The sequence below is a fragment of the Micromys minutus genome, assembly GCF_963924665.1.
Source record: "Micromys minutus genome assembly, chromosome: 1".
NCBI classification, from domain to species: Eukaryota; Metazoa; Chordata; class Mammalia; order Rodentia; family Muridae; genus Micromys; species Micromys minutus.
Genome location: NC_137969.1, coordinates 59072869 through 59090284, shown reverse-complemented (window position 1 = coordinate 59090284; position 17416 = coordinate 59072869). Strand labels below are relative to the sequence as shown.

Sequence of the window (17416 nt, the reverse complement as noted above, 5' to 3'; positions counted from 1 at the left end):
CATCTGCAGAACAGACCCAAGATTTTAGTTTGTTCCTTAGTAAGCCAGGCAGAGTCACAGGTGGGGGTCGCCAAGTCCCTTAGTGCTGGGTGAAACCCCTACCAACAGCGTCTGCTCAGTAACTATGGGGGCTGTGGGGCTGCTTTTCCCTACTCCAGTTGTCGCCATCTGCAGTGTTTGGGGCTAATGTACTGGTCCCTGGTCTTTGAGATTTAATAACTCATCACCCCAGCAAGCTAGTATGCCAAACGGCCTTTTACAAACCGTAGTAAACATTTTATTTACAAGTTAAAGGCCTCCTAAGTGCAGCATGTCCTTAAGCCAAGATCCCTGGTGCTCAGAGGAACACTTCACAGTGTGAGCTGCTTAGGTAGAGAGAACGGTTGAATTCTTTCTCTGGCAGGGGACCTTAAAACTCTCCACTCTTTTGGGGGTTGTGGGCCTTAGGCAGCCAGAGAAACGGTAGGAACCCCAAAGAGGCTGCCCAGGCGTCTGGCTCCCATCTCGGTGACCCTCGCCACTAATTTAAAGTAGACACCATCTCCAGCCAGTGTTGGGGACGCTGCACGCCTTGCCATCGGTCCAATTTATAAACCTGCGAGCGGGGCCTGGACGATCTCCGAGCTTTGCGGACTGCTGGGGACTGGGGGCTGGTGCGCTGGGAGCAACTCCGAGCAGTTGCTGCCAAGGCTGCCGGCGCTCCCCGCGTTGCTGTTACCCAGGCTGCTGGTGCTGCTGAAGCTGAGGCTGCTACCACTGGCGCTGCTGCCGGCTGTGATGAGGGCGCCCGCGGCTGAAGCCTTGATGACCGTAGTTTGGTGCAGGGATCTCTCCGTTCCCTCAGTCCGTTCCGTGTCGCTGGGGGCCATGTCCAGGGACTCCGAGTCACTGCTCTCGCTCTCGGCTTCGCCCTCGGAACGGCTGGGACTTCTCTCCTCCCGGTCACCCTCGGCCGGGACTCCGCCTGAAGGCTTTTCACTCGCTTCCTTGTCCTTGTCCTTCTGCGCCTGCGCCTCCTTCGAGTGCCGCCACTTCATCCTCCGGTTCTGGAACCATACCTTCACCTGTGGGCAACATCAGAAGAGATGCTAGATAAATAACAAGCTCACCTCGGCCGGACTTACCCCCTTCTCCTCCCCTCCCCCTCCCCGCCCCCAAGGCTGGATGGCGAGGCGGATGCTCGCTGTGTCTCCGCTATGCAGACGCAGTGACCAAACATAAAAACCCAGGCGCCGTCAAGGCGTGAAACCCACCCAACCCGCTAGGGACGGTTCTTTAAGTGTAGCCCTCGAGTCTCAACCCTAAAATGACCTGGGTGCGAGTTGGAAGGGCAGAATTTTGCAAATAGCCTCGTAATCTCACCACACTCGGGACTCCGGTTAGAAGGATTCAAGCTAAGGAGTCCTGACACCTAAATTGCACATGTATCCCAACCGTGTACCCCATGCCACAGTTTGAGTGACTTTCCATCAAGAATTCCGGTTCAGTAAACCCTCTCATCTCAACGTTCTACCCAAAGCAATTCACTACAAAACCCACACCACCCCCACACACCAACACCACCCTCACTCATAGGATTTTAGAGGCAAGGTCTCTCTAGAATCCAAGGTGGTCTTGAACTTGAGATCCTCCTGCCTTTGCCTCTTAGGTACTCAGCCTACAGCCCGGCGGCCACCACTGTTTTAAGGGTGGAACTGGGCACAAAAACAGGAGAAATCAAAGAGTGAATCCTACTAGGATGGCGTATCTGCTGGGCTTTAAGTTAAGAAGAATCAGTTTAGTTTTTTTTTTTTTAACCTAAGAGTTGATATACAGAGCGTCTTTGCGGGGAGGGGGGGGGGAACAAATTTATTTTCCTGAGGACTCCGGAAAATGCTGGCACTAAGTGCGCAGCGGAGAATCTATACAAGTATATGATCCCCTGAGAACCCAATGCAGTCACACGAGTCCCAGCTTCCCCTTTAAAAATAACACGCACAGCTGGTGGACCGTGTCTGGGCTTTCCAGTATGATGGCCATGTGTGCTGAGGAAGCTTGTTGTGTAACGGAGAACAGAAAGACGCAGGGACAAGTCTGACAGGCAGCTACGAGAAAGCAGCCTGCGTTGGATTCTGCACAGAAGCAAGAGGGCCTAGCAGAATGCCTATACTGTAGTCAGAAAAGAAAACAAAGAGAAGCTCTAATTCTTGACATTGGGGGAGGGGGAGAGGGAGAGAGAATCCGGAACGATAGGTTTTCTAAATCAAGTCGGCAAAACCTACTAAAAGATGTTCCTGGGTGTTGTAAGAAAATCTTTTTTTTCCCCTCAATTCCATTGCCAGCAGACACTATCTTCAGAGACTGGGCTGTCTGTTAGAAAGTGGGGGTGTGGCCGCTCCATCCCTCTCTTAAAGTAATGCTGAGCAATTCCGTTTGAAATTATATTTTCAGTTCCCCACATGTAGGATTTCACAATCCAGTGGGGGTGGCGGGAACCAACAGCAAGCTTTTGACTTTGCTTTTTTATCTCTTCGGAAATAAACTGCCTCCTACAGCGAAGTACACGCCAGTCGAGAGCATAATTATCATCTCCCGTGGCCCATTTGCTTTCTCCGTGGTTCTTTGGCCTCGTGGCCAAAATAAACATGCGTGCCTGCTGACATACATCTTCAGGAATGGGCTGTTCTCCGTTCCTCTCCTTCCTCTCCATCCCTACCCGCCTCTCCTCCCCTTGCTCTGAGTTGCAGCACCACAAAGCCTCCTGAAATTCAAGTCCTTGTGTTTAGATTGCTAGAAGTGATGGGTTCGCGCGCAAAAGGTCTACTGCCCCACTTTGTTTACGGTTTAATGCCCCCCGGAGAGCGCCCCGAGAATTAGCCTACCTGGGCGTCGGTGAGCCCCAGCATGGCCGCCAGCTGTTTTCGGTCTGGCTTGGTCACGTACTTCTGGATCTCAAACCTCTTCTCCAGGCCTTTTCTTTGCAGGTTGGAAAAGACAGCACGGGACCAGGAGCGCTTCCGCTTGTAAGTCTGTGGCATGGTGTCCTTGGTGAGCACAGCATAGGGACCTGCCATCCAGCAGGAAGAGAGATTCAGGGCCACGTTAGTGTTAAGGTCACAGACTTCCAGATTTCTGGTCTCATAGATATTTAAATGTGTTTTGCATTCACACCCGTCTCCCGACTCCCTTTGCTCATGCAGAAATGGCCTAAGGAAGATGTTTACAGATCTTTTCAGACCACTTTAGGCCTGAGCTTAGAAAAGCCCGCTACTCCGTAAATTAAGGGATTCAAGAGAAATGCATAAACCAAACCCAAAGCCATCGCCCTGATAAAACAGTCGGAGTGATCCCTGGGCCTGAATGGCCTGCCAGTGACAACCCTAAACTCCCTTGGAATTGTATTTCAGAGAAAATATAACCAGGCAAGCAAAACGGTGTGTGTGTGTGTGTGTGTGTGTGTGTGTGTGTGTGTGTGTGTGTAGACACGAACTTCCGCGAGTGTAAAACCCTCACCTTTGAACACTTTAATTTCAAACCACCCTCTCTGGACGAAAAGAATAGGGATGGTGACTCACACCCAAATGCACACTATCTTGGTTCCCCTAGCATGGTCTTCTCCAACTGCACCACTCAAAAGAACATTCAATTTCTCTCATGGGACTTAGGAGGCCCCTACCCCAACTGATGAGTTTCCACTCTACCACTGGCCTTTGCGGCACCAGCTGAACTGGGAAAATTTTTCTACCTGGAAACGTGTCTTGGAACTGATGCTGCACCGAATTTCTTGGGTTGGAGCTTAAGGGGCTGAGGATGGCGGACGCCTCGCTAATGGGATCTAGAGATGCGAAGAATTGTCCCGCTGAAGGCTGCAGGCTAGCTAGATGCACCCCCGCAGGCCGCCCACCGGTTAGCAGCGATGTGAGATCTGGGTAAGGGGAAAGAAGAGTCGGTTACACCTTGCACAAACTCATACACTCTGGGCAGATTTGTTCCTCCTTTCCCTTCTCCTCTGATCCAGTCGTAGCCCACCAAAATCCAAAAGGACCTGTTATCCTCAAGAAGCGCTTTCTCCTACAGCCGCCAGTGAGGCCAGAATTGCCCCAGAGTGTGTGTCAAGCACGCCCAGTCCACCCCCAAGCAAGGAAAGGCTTTTTATAAAATGTTGCTAAAGTGGTGATTTTCGGTCGCCTTCCAGGAATTCTACAAACCCCTAATTTACATTCTTCGGGGCCCCCACTCAGCCTTCTCCTTTCAGGAGCTTAGACTGGCCTGTTTGCTCCCCCAAGATTCTTAGGAAGGATTTTACCGGAAATCAAATAAATGCAAAGTGTCCCCATGCTGAGATTTTCCTGACAGAAAGATGAAGGTCTTTCTGCAGACAATTCATTCAAAAGATGGATTATACACACTTTTGCAAAACTTCGCAGCAACCAGAGTAGGGACACCCGCTCTGTGCTGTCTAAGCAACCCGAAAGTTATTTTATTTTTCTAAAACATGGAATGGCTGAGTTTTACAAGTCACATAGTTTTCTTTTAGTTCGTTGTCTTCTCCCTCATTCTATCGTTTTGCCCTTAATATAAAAGCACCCCAAACCCGCATGACATCAGGCCCCTCATGGGTGGTTGTGAGGCCTGCGGCCTTCCAGCAATACGTACCTCTCAGAGTGTTGCCTTCTTTGACTTTTGGGTCAAATTCTGCAGACAAAATTCGGTCAATACCAAATTTGAGGTCTTTGCTGGATGGGGCAGGGGCGGAGCCGCTGTGGTGGGGGACCACCCGCGTCCCCGAAGTCGGTGGCTGCAGGGAGCCCGCCCGGGGTGGAGGCGGAGGTTGTTGCTGCGGCTGCTGTTGTTGCGTTGGTGGTTGCTGCGGGAGATGCTGGTGGTAGGCGGCCGAGAGAGGAGACAGCCGCTGAGGGAAGCCAGCCGGGACTTCTGAGGGCGCCACCACCGGGGTGGGACGGAGCGGGGATCTGGTGGCAGCTTGGAAGGAGGCGTGCGGGTGCACGGAGCCCAAGTGTGCGGTAAGGGCTGCCGAGGCACCCACCAGTCCCTCTGCAGCGGGCCCCGGCTCCCCGACGCCGGCGTGCAGGATGTCCGCGATGCAGAAAGAGGGCTTCTTGACTGCCGCCGGGTCCAGGGCGAAGGAGCAGCCGCCGGGGCCCGCCGAGGAGCAGTAGGCGGCGGACCAGAGACTAAAGTTGGAAGCGTAGAAGGGAGCCAGGCCGGCCGCGAACATCCTGGCAGGATCCCGGCGGCGTCCTGGGTGAGTGGGGAAGTAGGTGGGTGCTCGGGGAGAGGCGGTGTCCCAGCCAAGCCCGAGCTGCTTTCGGTTCTCCGCCCGCCCCGAAGCCGAGGGCCAGCCGGGGAGCCCTAGCGCCACCGAGGGACGTGGCGAGGGACCGATCGCCACCCGCCACGGCCTGGGCCCCTGGCTTGGCTTGAAAGGCGGCGCGGCGGGCGCGCTCTCCGCCGGGGGGATGGAGGCGATCGCCCGGCGCGGGGCGACGAGGCAGACGCGGCCTCGCTCTGCTACTCCGCAGGAGCCGGGGAGACAGGGGCCCGACACCGAAAGAAAAAATCCAAACAGCTAAGCCCGAAGAGCTAAATTTAAAACAACAATAATGATCCGTTAGTTTAAAAAAAAAAAAAAAGAAAACCGAAAAAAAAAAATCCTCTCTAAAAACTCCCAAAGTTTTGGCAGGAGCTTTCGAGTCAGACCCGGGGTAGGACCTTGATCCGTGCGTTCATTGGACGTCTTGGTGGCCAATGGGACACGGGAGTGGAGGGGAATTGGGAAAGAGAGGCGTAGCCCACGTTCAGCCACGCCCTGGCCACGCCAAAGTGTTTTCAGCGCTGGCACCGGCTGCTCTGAATACTGAGCGTCTCTGGGAGCCGCTTAGGGGCCGAAAGTCGACTCCTCGTGTCTCTGGCTTTCCTCTGTGCCCTGCGGGTGGGGACCCGCCAGCGGCAAAGCCTCGGAGTCTGTCTCAGGAGTTTTCCTGGAGCTTCGGAGGAGGGGATCACCGAGGCTCCCGTACTCTGCCGTAGTTCACCCCCCACCCACCTCAGAATACTACGCAGGCGATCCACAGGCGGTCCCTTCCGTATTCCGCTCTCACGCGATTCCGTATTCCTTCTCTCTGCTTTTCTCCAAGTGCTTTTATCACAAATCCTAGGTAAAGGCCCCCTACAATCCAGAATCCCGACCCAAATCTATTGTAGTCCGCTCGCCTCTGAGCTCATGGGAGCTCCTCCAAGAAGACAGGAGGAGGGCGGGCCGCAAATTAGTTTAATTCTGAGCTGTCGTTCCAGTGACAACTTGAAAGAGTGACTTTTCAAACAAAATAAGATAGACGGCTCCAAACGTCTCCCTTAGACACAGCCACACTTTTGCCCTGATCCCTCAGAACCAACAAGGAGTGCAGCCCGGGGAGAGCAGCACGCACGTCCCCTCTCTGCACCTTGTAGGAAGTGCCACCCTCCTCGGCCACCACATCCCCGGGTCACGTGGGGTCCTATGTTTTGCAAGTGCCCGGGAGCCTTTGAGATCAAATACCTTCTTTTAATTCGGTGGCAGTTTTTTTTTTTTCCAGGATCTGCTTTGGCCTGTTGGAGGGAGGGACTGTCGGAGCCCCCACAGCCAGCGCCTTCCATTCCCTCTAGGGTCTTCAGAACTCAGGATAGGTATAGTGGGGGTTTTCTGTCGCATCGACATGTCTATTTTAAGAATTCGTTCTCTTTTAAATTATAGTCAGAATGGATTTCCCCGCCCCTCTCCCAAACAGACCACAGGCCACCCAGATGAGCTAACTGTTCTTGCACATTTCAGGAAGAAAATAAAATAACGACAGTAGTGAAACCACCAAATCTTTTGTTTTCAATGATCCAGAGAAAATGTCTCCGGAATGCTATCCCAAGGCAGACTTATTTCCCCTCAGCAAGAAGATATCAAAAACCCGAAAGGGCCAGGGAACTGCCAGACTGTTATCTGCTCGGGATTGGCATGGGCTCCTCCTGAGTTAATGTCTAACAGCTTTGTGGCCTTGGTCGCCGCTGTTGTCATCATTAGCGGATACCTTTCCCCTAGACAGCAGCCAGTGACTAATCAATCACAGAATATGATGTCCCAGATCAGGGACAGGAGTACTATAGCAAGGGATGGAGGTTTATAGACAGTTGAGGATGGACTTGTGACTTGTACAGGGACCACTGGAGGCCAGGTTGGGCTAAAGTTCAGGTGCGATGCGGTGAGAGACTGAGAGACGGTTTATTAACTTCACTTGGTATTAGAGAAAGCAAGTCACATGCCTAAGGAGAGGGCGCCTAGGCTGCTCTGCTCTCTTGTCTGTCTTTTCTAGCAGCCTTGTAATTCGTTTGCAATTCCACTTTAAGCTCAGACGTCCACAAAGCCAGCGGCCTATAAGCCAAGTCGCAGTTCAAAACGACGCCTGCCCAGAGGTCTGCACCTTCTCCTCACCCCCCCACCCCCGCCTTTAGAAATAAGGCTCTCCGCCCCTTTCCCCCTCTTTATTCTGTTTGCTAAACCGCCGTTGTGAGTGTGGAACCCTAATGCTCTAAGTGTCTGGCGGCATCCAGAGCCCGCTCGCAACTGCCGCAATTAGAAGCCAGGAGTATCCCTTGGCTCGAAGGCTAGACTGCAAGGGCTACTACTTCCCGCGCAGCTCGGTGTGGTACAAGCGCATCATCTCGGAGCGCTCCTCCATTCTCCCGGGCCTGCGGCATCGGTTGCAGCTCAGCTGCAGCCCTGACTTACAATCGGAACTACGGGTGGCGGGTGGCGAACGCAAAAGAAAGAAGAGAAAAGAAAAAAAGAAAAGAAAGAAAAAGAAAAGAAAGAAAAAGAAAAGAAAGAAAAAGAAACGAAAGAAAAAGAAAAGAGCGGCGGTGTCGAGGAGGATTTTGAGGTCTTCGGAACTCTTGCTCCAGGCCCAAGCCTCACCCCTGCAGGCCAGTCGCTTTGGCAGGAGCCCGAATACCGCCCTCCTGTTACCCCCTACCCTTCAGAACCAAGAAAGCAGCAGGAAGCCCAGGGCTCGCCCGGAGTTCAGGTCATCTCCTGTTTTTTTGATGGGCTCAAACTTGGACTAAATGAGCGGATATGCCTGCGAGATTGGTCTCAAAATAGAAGCGGTCCTAGTATTTTAGGATACTGCAGAAATCCTTATTTCTTCCGGAGAAAAACTCTATAATGACTCCTAGCACTTCCCCTTTCAATATTTGTGCAACTTTATCTCCCCCGGCAAGTTGCTGCGGTGACGCAAATCCGCTCTTCTGTATTACAACTTCCAAAATAAATGCACGGAAATCAATTCCCTTCTAGCAATGAAAATATAAATACTCAGCTGCGACTTTCGCCTTTAATCTTTGCTTTCCGAGCGTCCCCGGGGCCGTGGTGAGATGAACTAGCCCAGAGTTGTTGTTGTTGCGTTGCGCCTGGGCAGGGAGGTCCTAGGGGCAGAGACGTGGAGTCCCAAGGGACCTTGTAACCACCAGGGAAAGAAAGGGGCCAGATTAAATCAAATTACTTGAACTTAGTTCACGCGCGCGAACACACACACACCCTTAAAAGTGGTTGCAAATTTTCCAAGTTGCTGTTCCCTGGGTCATCTGCTCATTAGTGATTACTGTCTATACAACCTGCAACCAGCCCCCCCCCCCCCCTTTTTTTAGAGAAGGCACACAGACAAAGATTATTTCGCTATACCAGGAATAGTCAAGGTCAAGACAGGCCCTCTTTAGAATTTGACAGTGTGGTTTATGGGGATCTAAGATCTAGGATTCAATGCTAATAGAACACCCAGGCAAGAGAAAGTGATGGTTCTATCTTCTGTTCAGAGGAGCAAATTCTTGCTTCAGACGCAGGGACACACAAAGTCGACTAGAGAGCATGCTAGGCATTCCTTATTGCAGAAAGAATACTTAAGGTGAATTTAAACAAGGCAGAGCTTTGGTGGACTTTTGTTTCGGTCTTGAGATTCTGTGGAGTAAGATATGTAAAGTTACTCCTATCAGCACATGGTCCCTCTATCCTCCAGTTCACTTTCAAAACTGTCGGACTCGCTATCTACTCTGGGTGGGGGTTGTTTGTTTTCTTTGGAAAGAAAGAGAAGTAAATATCTGTAATCAAAGGGGAAGAAGAAATGCCGCATATCCTGGTGTTTAAGCATTTGAGCAACTGGCCTGCTCCTCCACCAGTGAGAGATTTATGGGTTGCTGGTCCAGCTCACATTTGCTGGTACATGCAGGATTTGGCGGGCTCGGGGAGGCACTGAAATATTACAGTTTAGGCTCCTGAGAACATCAACATAGAAAGAGAGAATGTGAGGGCGAGGGTTATTCTGAATAGGCTCACCTGTTTTCTGAGCCCTTAGGGTTACTCAGGTTGGAGGGAGGGGCTTTCTATGAGGTAGAAGGAGCAACAGGACTGTAGGCATCTGTTGCCCTTGATTGATTCGCACATACCCTTCCCCATTTCCCAGGTGTGCCAGACCCTCTGGGGATGCACCCTCTCCTAAGACCACAGCCTCCCCCTTTAAACTTTATTTATTCCACAGATCTGGGACCCAAAACTCCAGACCCTTTGGAGTCCAGTCCCACTTGCCCCAGGTGTCTCTCCTGTTTCCTTTCTGTCGTTCTTAACATGCATTATGTCACCCTCATGCATTCTCTCTCTCTCCCTCTCTCCCCCCCCTCTCTCTCTCACACACACACACACACACTGGGGAGTGACAGTCAAGGCAAGCAGTTTAAAATCTGTCTATCCAGCTCACCTTTACATCCACTAGAGAAATGCCACAGGCTTCAGACAAGGGTCCAATCATGGAACTTCGTAGCAAAGAAGCACATTTATTCTCCGTGAAGCCATGTAGGAGGATAGAAACTGAGAAGCCACCGACACGCTGGTTACTGTTTGTTCATCCTCGGGTGTGTGCTCTTTAGCTTCCAGAGAACAAGCCATTAGGCATTGGCTTGGTTTCCTAAATTATTGCGTCTGAATGGTTTATTGCGAAGGGAAGAGAAGTAAGTGCAGATACAATAGATAAATAACGCTATGTTTAAAACAAACCTGCCACCCAGGAGACAGGACAGTCTCGCCAAGTGATACTTCTTTAAGGGAATACAAAAAAAAAAAAAGAAAAGAAAAGAAAAGAAAAGAAAAGAATAAAGAAAAGAAAGAAAGAAAAGAAAAGAAAAAGAAATGAAGATAAAATTTCCAAGCTGCTCTATGCTGCTACAAGAAGGGACCTAAACTCACTCTTCAATAATAAACTCACTCCTACATGGTGGGATTAATTCATTTGTGAGAACACAGTTATGAATGTGAAACATCCCCCATAAGCTAGTGTATCGTGCGCACACTTGCTTCCCACTTGGTGGTGGTGTTTTAAGAGGTAGCAGGAAGCTCTAGATGGTGAAATCTAGCTGTAGAAAGTAAGTCACTGAACGCATGTCTGCTTCTAGATTCTGGCAACAACAACAACCAACAAAAGAAAAAATAGAATAAAATAAAATAAAAAATAAATGTAAGGCAGGGATGGGAAGAAACCAGATCGGGGCAAGAATTCTGGAAGAAAACCAACAGTGTGTCACCCTCTTAGAGGCCTGAGTCTGCGCACACACATCCTCACAGCCCCGAATGGAAGAAGTTGTGAAATTATAGCAGAATCCTCCAGCCCTGTCTTAGCGCAGCAGATCTGGGCATCTTTTCCTTCCCGGACTTGTCCTCTTCGTAGGCAAAGTCAGTTCTCTGCTGACACCTGCTGGACCATGTCTACGCCAGCAACACTGCTGGGATGAAAGTTGTCTTTTTTTCTTTTTTCAAAAACATGGGTTTCTAAAATTAGTCCTGACCCGCAGCCATTTCCTTCCGAGTCGATAACAGTATGGATAGTCCGATTAGGTTCTGTGTTAAAAGTCTCTAGACGGGGGAAGGACTCAGTCATCCACCATCAATAACACTGCCCTGAAGTCACAGGTAGCATCTCACCCACTAAGGTGTAGGGGAGAGAGAGAGAAAGAGAGAGAGAGAGAGAGAGAGAGAGAGAGAGAGAGAGAGAGAGAGGAGTATGTGGAGCTTAGGAAACCGATACTCAGAGAGGTTAAGTGGCTCATCCAAGGTTACCACTGTTAGGAAATGGTGTTTCAAGGGGAGGGGTTGTCTGTCACTCTGAAGCTCCTCCATCCACAGCGTCAACACTAAGCCTGCATGGAGGATTTCAGTGCCTTTTCAACTCCAAAATATGAATAGCCTTTTCCTTGTGAGGCCAACACAGCCAACACAGACACAGACACACACACACACACACACACACACACACACACACAGCCTATAGGCATATGCCTGAGTGTTAAGTAATATGAGTCTCCAAGGGTCTTGAGAGAGAATTTGAGACAGAAGAAGCAGAAAGGCAGGCCCAGAATCACAAGAGGAGACTTCCTACTAAGCAGTGTCCCGCTGACCCGGTCATGCTTCAAAATGTCTTCAAGAAAATAAGGATGACGTCAAATACAGGTTAGGTGAGACAGACGTGTAGGAATAGGGATGAGAGGATTGGGTGACCCCATCTTTAAACAGACCCCACTATGAGACATGTTTTGCTGAATAAATGTGTGCGACCTTCTTTTTTTCTTCGTTCAGCTTTTTGAGGTTTCAGGAACATCATCAATGGCAGTCCAAGGACATTAAGTAAAAAATTCTGGGGGAAAAAAATATCGTATCTGTTTACAAGGTTAAAATTGTGTGCAGTGATAACTAATGTGGCAAAGTCTCTTATCAGCCAGTACTAACTTTCCCAGAACACAAATGGTCCATGATATAGGGATGACCCACCTGTTAGTCACCTGTTGGTCAGTTAGCAGCCATCTGGGTCATCAGATCACCTCTATTGATAACCAGGTATCTGAGATTGGCTAACACTCTCCTTGTAGCCCCCACACTGTGATACCCCCTCATGTTATCATCACGGGTACTGTGTCCCACGTCCTCAGGAGGATGAACACAGTACAGAGAGGTCCTCCTGGAAGACAGGCCACACACATCCTGGGTAGGGAAGTGAGCGGTTGTGGCGGCGGCGGCATGAGCGGTTGACATCTTACATATCTTGTCACCGGCTGGAAGCAGAACCATGTTGGTCATGTACTGGCCCTCTAGAAAGGAGCTGAAATAAACCTTTTCGTTTAGACCAATTGCCTTCTGTATTTTGTTACAGTAAGGCAAAGCTAATGATTTTATTAAAGGGGTACTGTGATTTTTTTTTTCTTTCTGTTTTTGATCTTACTGAACCTTCCCAATTTATAGCCTAACTTGCTTAAGTCCCATCTCAAAACTCCCTTGCTGTATACGCCTGGAAGCAGAAATGTTTGCAACCTCCTAATAGGTGTCATAATGTCCCCTACCCTGCTCTGGACAGCCCTTTACTTCTCATGGTTCCCCGGGGCTCAGATTTCCTGGGCTGCCTCCTGACTCTACAGCAAGAGGCTACTGTCAACTGGGTTTCCTGACAGTTGAAACCTTTACATTGTTTGGGTTCCATTTTAGCACTTCTATTCTCACTCAGTGACCCCAGGGCCAACCATGTCCAACTTTAAAAACGAGAAAAGAAAGAAAAGAGAAAGAAGGGGGTAATGACGTTTAAGTTTTCTCCAACCAAATGCCTCGGGTTAATTCATAACAGGCAGGCCATCATGGTTACAACTTGTAGATAGTCTTCCCTGAAATATAGGCTTAAAATATAACTGTTTAATAAACTCCACTGTAAGAGTAGTGTGGGGGGGTTGTGTGTATGTGTGTGCTCACTCGACAGAGGATAACTGGTGGGAACCAGTTTTGTCCTTCCACCATGTGGCATCTAGTGATTGAATTCACATCATCAGGCTTAGCCTGATTGGCAAGTGCTTTTTTCTGACAATCCACCTCAAGGGCTATGAGCCTTATTCTAAAGCTGGAAGTCACAAAGATGAAGTTCAAGAGAGTGACAAGAGCCCTAAGAGTAGCACACAATCTGAGTTGAGAGATGGGTCAGCAGTTAAGAGCACTACCGCTTTTACCCAGAATCCTCAAGACAGCTCACAATCATCTGTAACTCTACTGCCGGAGAACCTGATGCCCCATTTGGCCTCTTGTAGGTAGTGCATGCATACAATGCACAGGCAGATGCTAGACATAATATATAGACATACATGATAGATAGATAGATGGATAGATGAAAGAAAGAAAGAAAGAAAGAAAGAAAGAAAGAAAGAAAGAAAGAAAGAAATATAAACAGAGAGATGCATACCTACATACAAGATTGTATCTGCTGGTTTTGTGTCAACTTGACACAAGCTGGAGTTATCACAGAGAAAGGAGCCTCAGTTGAGGAAATGTCTCCATGAGATCCAGCTTTTTCTCAACTAGTGATCAAGTGAGGAGGGCTCAGCCCACTGTGGGTGGTGCCATCCCTGGGCTGGTAGACCTGGGCTCTATAAGAAAGCAAGCTGAGCAAGCCAGGGGAAGCAAGCCAATAAATAACATCCCTCCATGGCCTCTGCATCAGCTCCTGCTTCCTGACCTGCTTGAGTTCCAGTCCTGACTTCCTTTGGTGATGAACAGCAAAATGGAAGTGTAAACTGAATAAACCCTTTCCTCCCCAACTTGCTTTATGGTCATGATGTTTGTACAGGAATAGAAACCCTGACTAAGACAAAGATAGATATAAATATATAATAAAATAAATAAATCTTTTTAAAGGGGTTTCAGAATGGCTAAACCCAGGGAAGACCAGATCTTCTAACATTTGTGTCTAATGTTAGAACTGGAACACTCAGTCCTAAATGTGATGTCTCCACCAAATCTCTCCCCTCAGGGCACAGGGAACTAACTCAACAGAAGAGGAGAGGAAAAGATCATGACAGCCACTGGGGATGATGATACCATAGAAACAGTGACTTCTAAATAAACAGGACTGATGAACTCACAGAAGCTGTGGCGGCACTGGGCCTGCACAGGTCTATGACAGATGAGGTCCCAGAGCTGAGAGGGAGGATGGAAACAAGTCCCCATCTTTTACCCAGAAGTGATCTCCAACTAACAACTGCCTACAATGAAATATTTAGTCATGTCCAATGGAGTCTGGCTGTATACAAACCCCAGTAGATGGCCAACACAAAATGAATGCTGTGCTAACTTCCCAATGCTTTGTCTGGGTGTTTTCTGTTTTGCCTCATAGGGCTTTGCTCACGTCTCATGGGCTCTGGTTTTGCGTCTTCATGGGATGTCTGTGTGTGTGAATGTGTGTGTCTCTGTGTTTCTATGTGTTTCTTGTGCTTTTTCTGTTTTGTTTCTTTGTTTTGTTTATATTTTCTTTGATTGATTGTTTGATCTTATTCTGGTTTGTTTGGTTTTTTTGTATATTATTTTATTTTAAAGGTCTGTTTTCTAAAGAGAGAGAGAGAGAGAGAGAGAGAGAGAGAGAGAGAGAGAGAGAGAGAGTAAGGGTGTGGCTTCGGCTGGATAGGCAGAGAGAGAGAATGAGGGTGTGACTTTGGCTGGATAAGCATGTGGGAAGAATCTGGGAGGATACAGGGGCGGGGAAACTGTAATCAGAATGTATTATATGAGAAAAAAACTATGTTTTTAATAAAAATTAAATTGTCTAATAACAAATAGAACCCTAAATCTACAGCTGAGACAAGAGTTGGAGAGCCCCATCCTTCATTGAGTCCAGAGATCAGAACCACACAGGATTGTGGTCCTCCTTTGGGAAGAGTGACTTGCAAATTACAAATGATATTTAAAAAATGTAAGTTTTGGAGTTCTAATCTATAACACGCCTTGAAGATAGATGCGATTATTTTAAATTTGTTTTGTTCCTTGAGCTTAGATTTACAACCTTGGATTCTAAAACTCTTACAATTCTGATGTAACCTTAGATTCATTGTTTGCTGCCTTTGGGGGACTTATGAGAAACGGGAAAATGACCAAAACCCAGAGACAAAAAGAAACAACAACAAAAACTCCCAATTTTATAAGCGTTTTAAGCCCCAGGCTAGCTTATGTGAAATTATTTTTCGGAAATACCAGGCTAGATTATTAAGTATTATTTGTCTGCATTTTGATAAAACCTATGAGGATCACTGAAGCAGAAAAAGTGTTTTCTTAAGAAAAAGTTATGTCAGGATGGAGAGATGGCTCAGTGGTTAAGAGCACTGACCACCAGAGGTCCTGAGTTCAATTCCCAGCAACCATATGATGGCTCATAGCCATCTGTAATAGGATCTAATGCCCTCTTATGGTGTGTCTGAAGAGAGTGACACAGTACTCACATACATGAAATAAATGAGTCGTGGAGAAAAAAAAAAAGGTCTGCCAAACAAATAGCATTTCTTATTTTTAAGATTGTTCAGTTGGGTGAGGAGCTCATTCATTACTTCTCTCTCTCTCTCTCTCTCTCTCTCTCTCTCTCTCTCTCTCTCTCTCTCTCTCTCCCTCCCTCCCTCCCTTTCCCTCTCTCTCCATATATATACTGATTATATTATAATAATAATAATAATAATAATAATAATAATAACTGATCCAAGTTCTATGAGCCAAGAACTACTCTAAACACCAGGAACCCAGCTGAAAAACTGAAACCTCCTGCTCTCAAGAAGCACAGTCTTTGTAGCAAAACAGGAAGACAAGTGACCAGATGTGTCATTGCTAATGGTGACAAATGCTGGAAATAAAAATAAAGCAGGAGCAGAGGACAGATGCAAAGAGCTGTGACGAGGGACAGCTTCTATAAACAACACACTCGGCAGTGGCCATCTGATGCAACCTCAGCAGAAGGCCTTGGGTGATTGAATTTTTCAACCTGGCACTCAGTAACTGGTATAGGTTTGATTCCAGAGCATGCATCCTATTAGTTCTGGTCCAGTCCTGATTAACAGCATTTATGATTAGATGGAGCTACCCAGACATTATACCAAAAGTGTCGGGCAGCAAACACCAAGGGTAGGCAAAAAGTGAGTGAAATTCAGAGAGGAGGGAGGTTCTTAGAAGAACAACTAGGGGTCTGGGGAGATGGCTTTATGGGTAGTGTTTGTCACACAAGCACAAGGACCTAAGTCTAGATCCAGTGTCCATGCAACAGCTGGGTGTGACGGCCTATACCTGTAGCTCCAGGCTGGAAAGATGAAGACAGGAAGATCTGGCCAGGGCTCGCTGGCCAGCTGCCCTGGCCAAATTAGTGCATTCTGGGCTCAATGAGAAACCCTGTTTCAAAAACTAAGGTGATACAAGCCTTAAATCCCGCTCCTGGGAGGCAGAGACAGACAGATCTCTATGAATTTCAGGAGACACTGGCCAACATGGCCAATTCCGGGCCAGCCAGGGACATATAGTGAGATCCTGTTGCAAATAAAAATAAATACTAAGATGGAGAAATAAGATGGAAGATACCACCATCAAACCAAAGTCCTCTACATTTACACGCACATGAGCACTCGAGCGCGCGCGCACACACACACACACACACACACACACACACACGTACACCACCACCAACAAAAAAAACCCTCCCAGTGTTAATATTTCCACAAGTTAATCTCAAAGTTGTCACTGCTAAGTTTGAAATGAACCAAACAGCAGTTTAGGAGGTTCAAACTGTCCCCAAGCTGAAGAAAGGCAAACCAGCCACAGCAGATGCCAGTCCTTTGTTCCTTCCTGGCTCCAAACAAACAAAAGCTAAAAGGTAAACTTGTGGATAATAAATTTAGTTAGCTATCTCCTATCTCAAACACCCATACTGAGTTTGGGCCACCCAAAATAGCCTTTAATTAGCCTAAAGTTAAGAGACAACAGTAAGGGGATGTAGTAAATTATTTTGAGCCAATAGATCACATCATCCCAGGAAGAAAGCAGTTTTTGTGCCCGCCCCAATAAAAGCCAATGGACAAAGATTCTACGTGACTGATTTCTTGTTATGCTTCCAGACCTTCTGCCTCTGGTCCTTCCTGCAAAACATGCTATTCTCTGAACTCTGGTTTCATTAAGTCTTGCTTAGACTCTCCTCTGTTCCCTGCTCACAGTTTTGTCTGGGAAGATGCTCTAGGGAAGACATCCTTAGTTTGACTCAGGCAAGGACTGAGGTCAGTTTCCAGCTCTTTGTGTAACAACAATGGTGTAAAACCAGTAGATGTTGGCTGGGCATGATTGTGTATGCCTTTAACTGCAGGACTCCGGAGGCAGAGACAGGTGGGTCTCTGTGAGTTTGAAACCAACTTGGTTAGAGAGCTCCAGGTGCTGTAATGGCAGAATAGGACAGAGTGTGCAGAAATAAACTCTAATCCCAGCAAATAGGTTTTTAATAATGGTGACAGATAAATCCAATGAGAGAAGATCTTTTTTTTAGCACATGTCATATGATAACTGGACATTAGCACACAAAATTAT

The 17416-nt window shown here is 48.0% G+C and overlaps 1 protein-coding gene across 1 annotated transcript; it reads right to left on the bottom strand.

Moving 5' to 3' along the window:
• Positions 1 to 249: 249 nt before the first annotated feature.
• On the bottom strand, positions 250 to 5588 carry HLX (H2.0 like homeobox). Its single transcript, XM_080908601.1, has 4 exons — positions 4636 to 5588; positions 3725 to 3904; positions 2862 to 3046; positions 250 to 1064 (listed from the first exon to the last, which is right to left on the bottom strand). The coding sequence occupies exons 1-4, from the start codon at positions 5216 to 5218 to the stop codon at positions 588 to 590; spliced, it is 1425 nt and encodes a 474-aa protein (XP_080764727.1). The 5' UTR covers positions 5219 to 5588; the 3' UTR covers positions 250 to 587.
• Positions 5589 to 17416: the final 11828 nt, after the last annotated feature.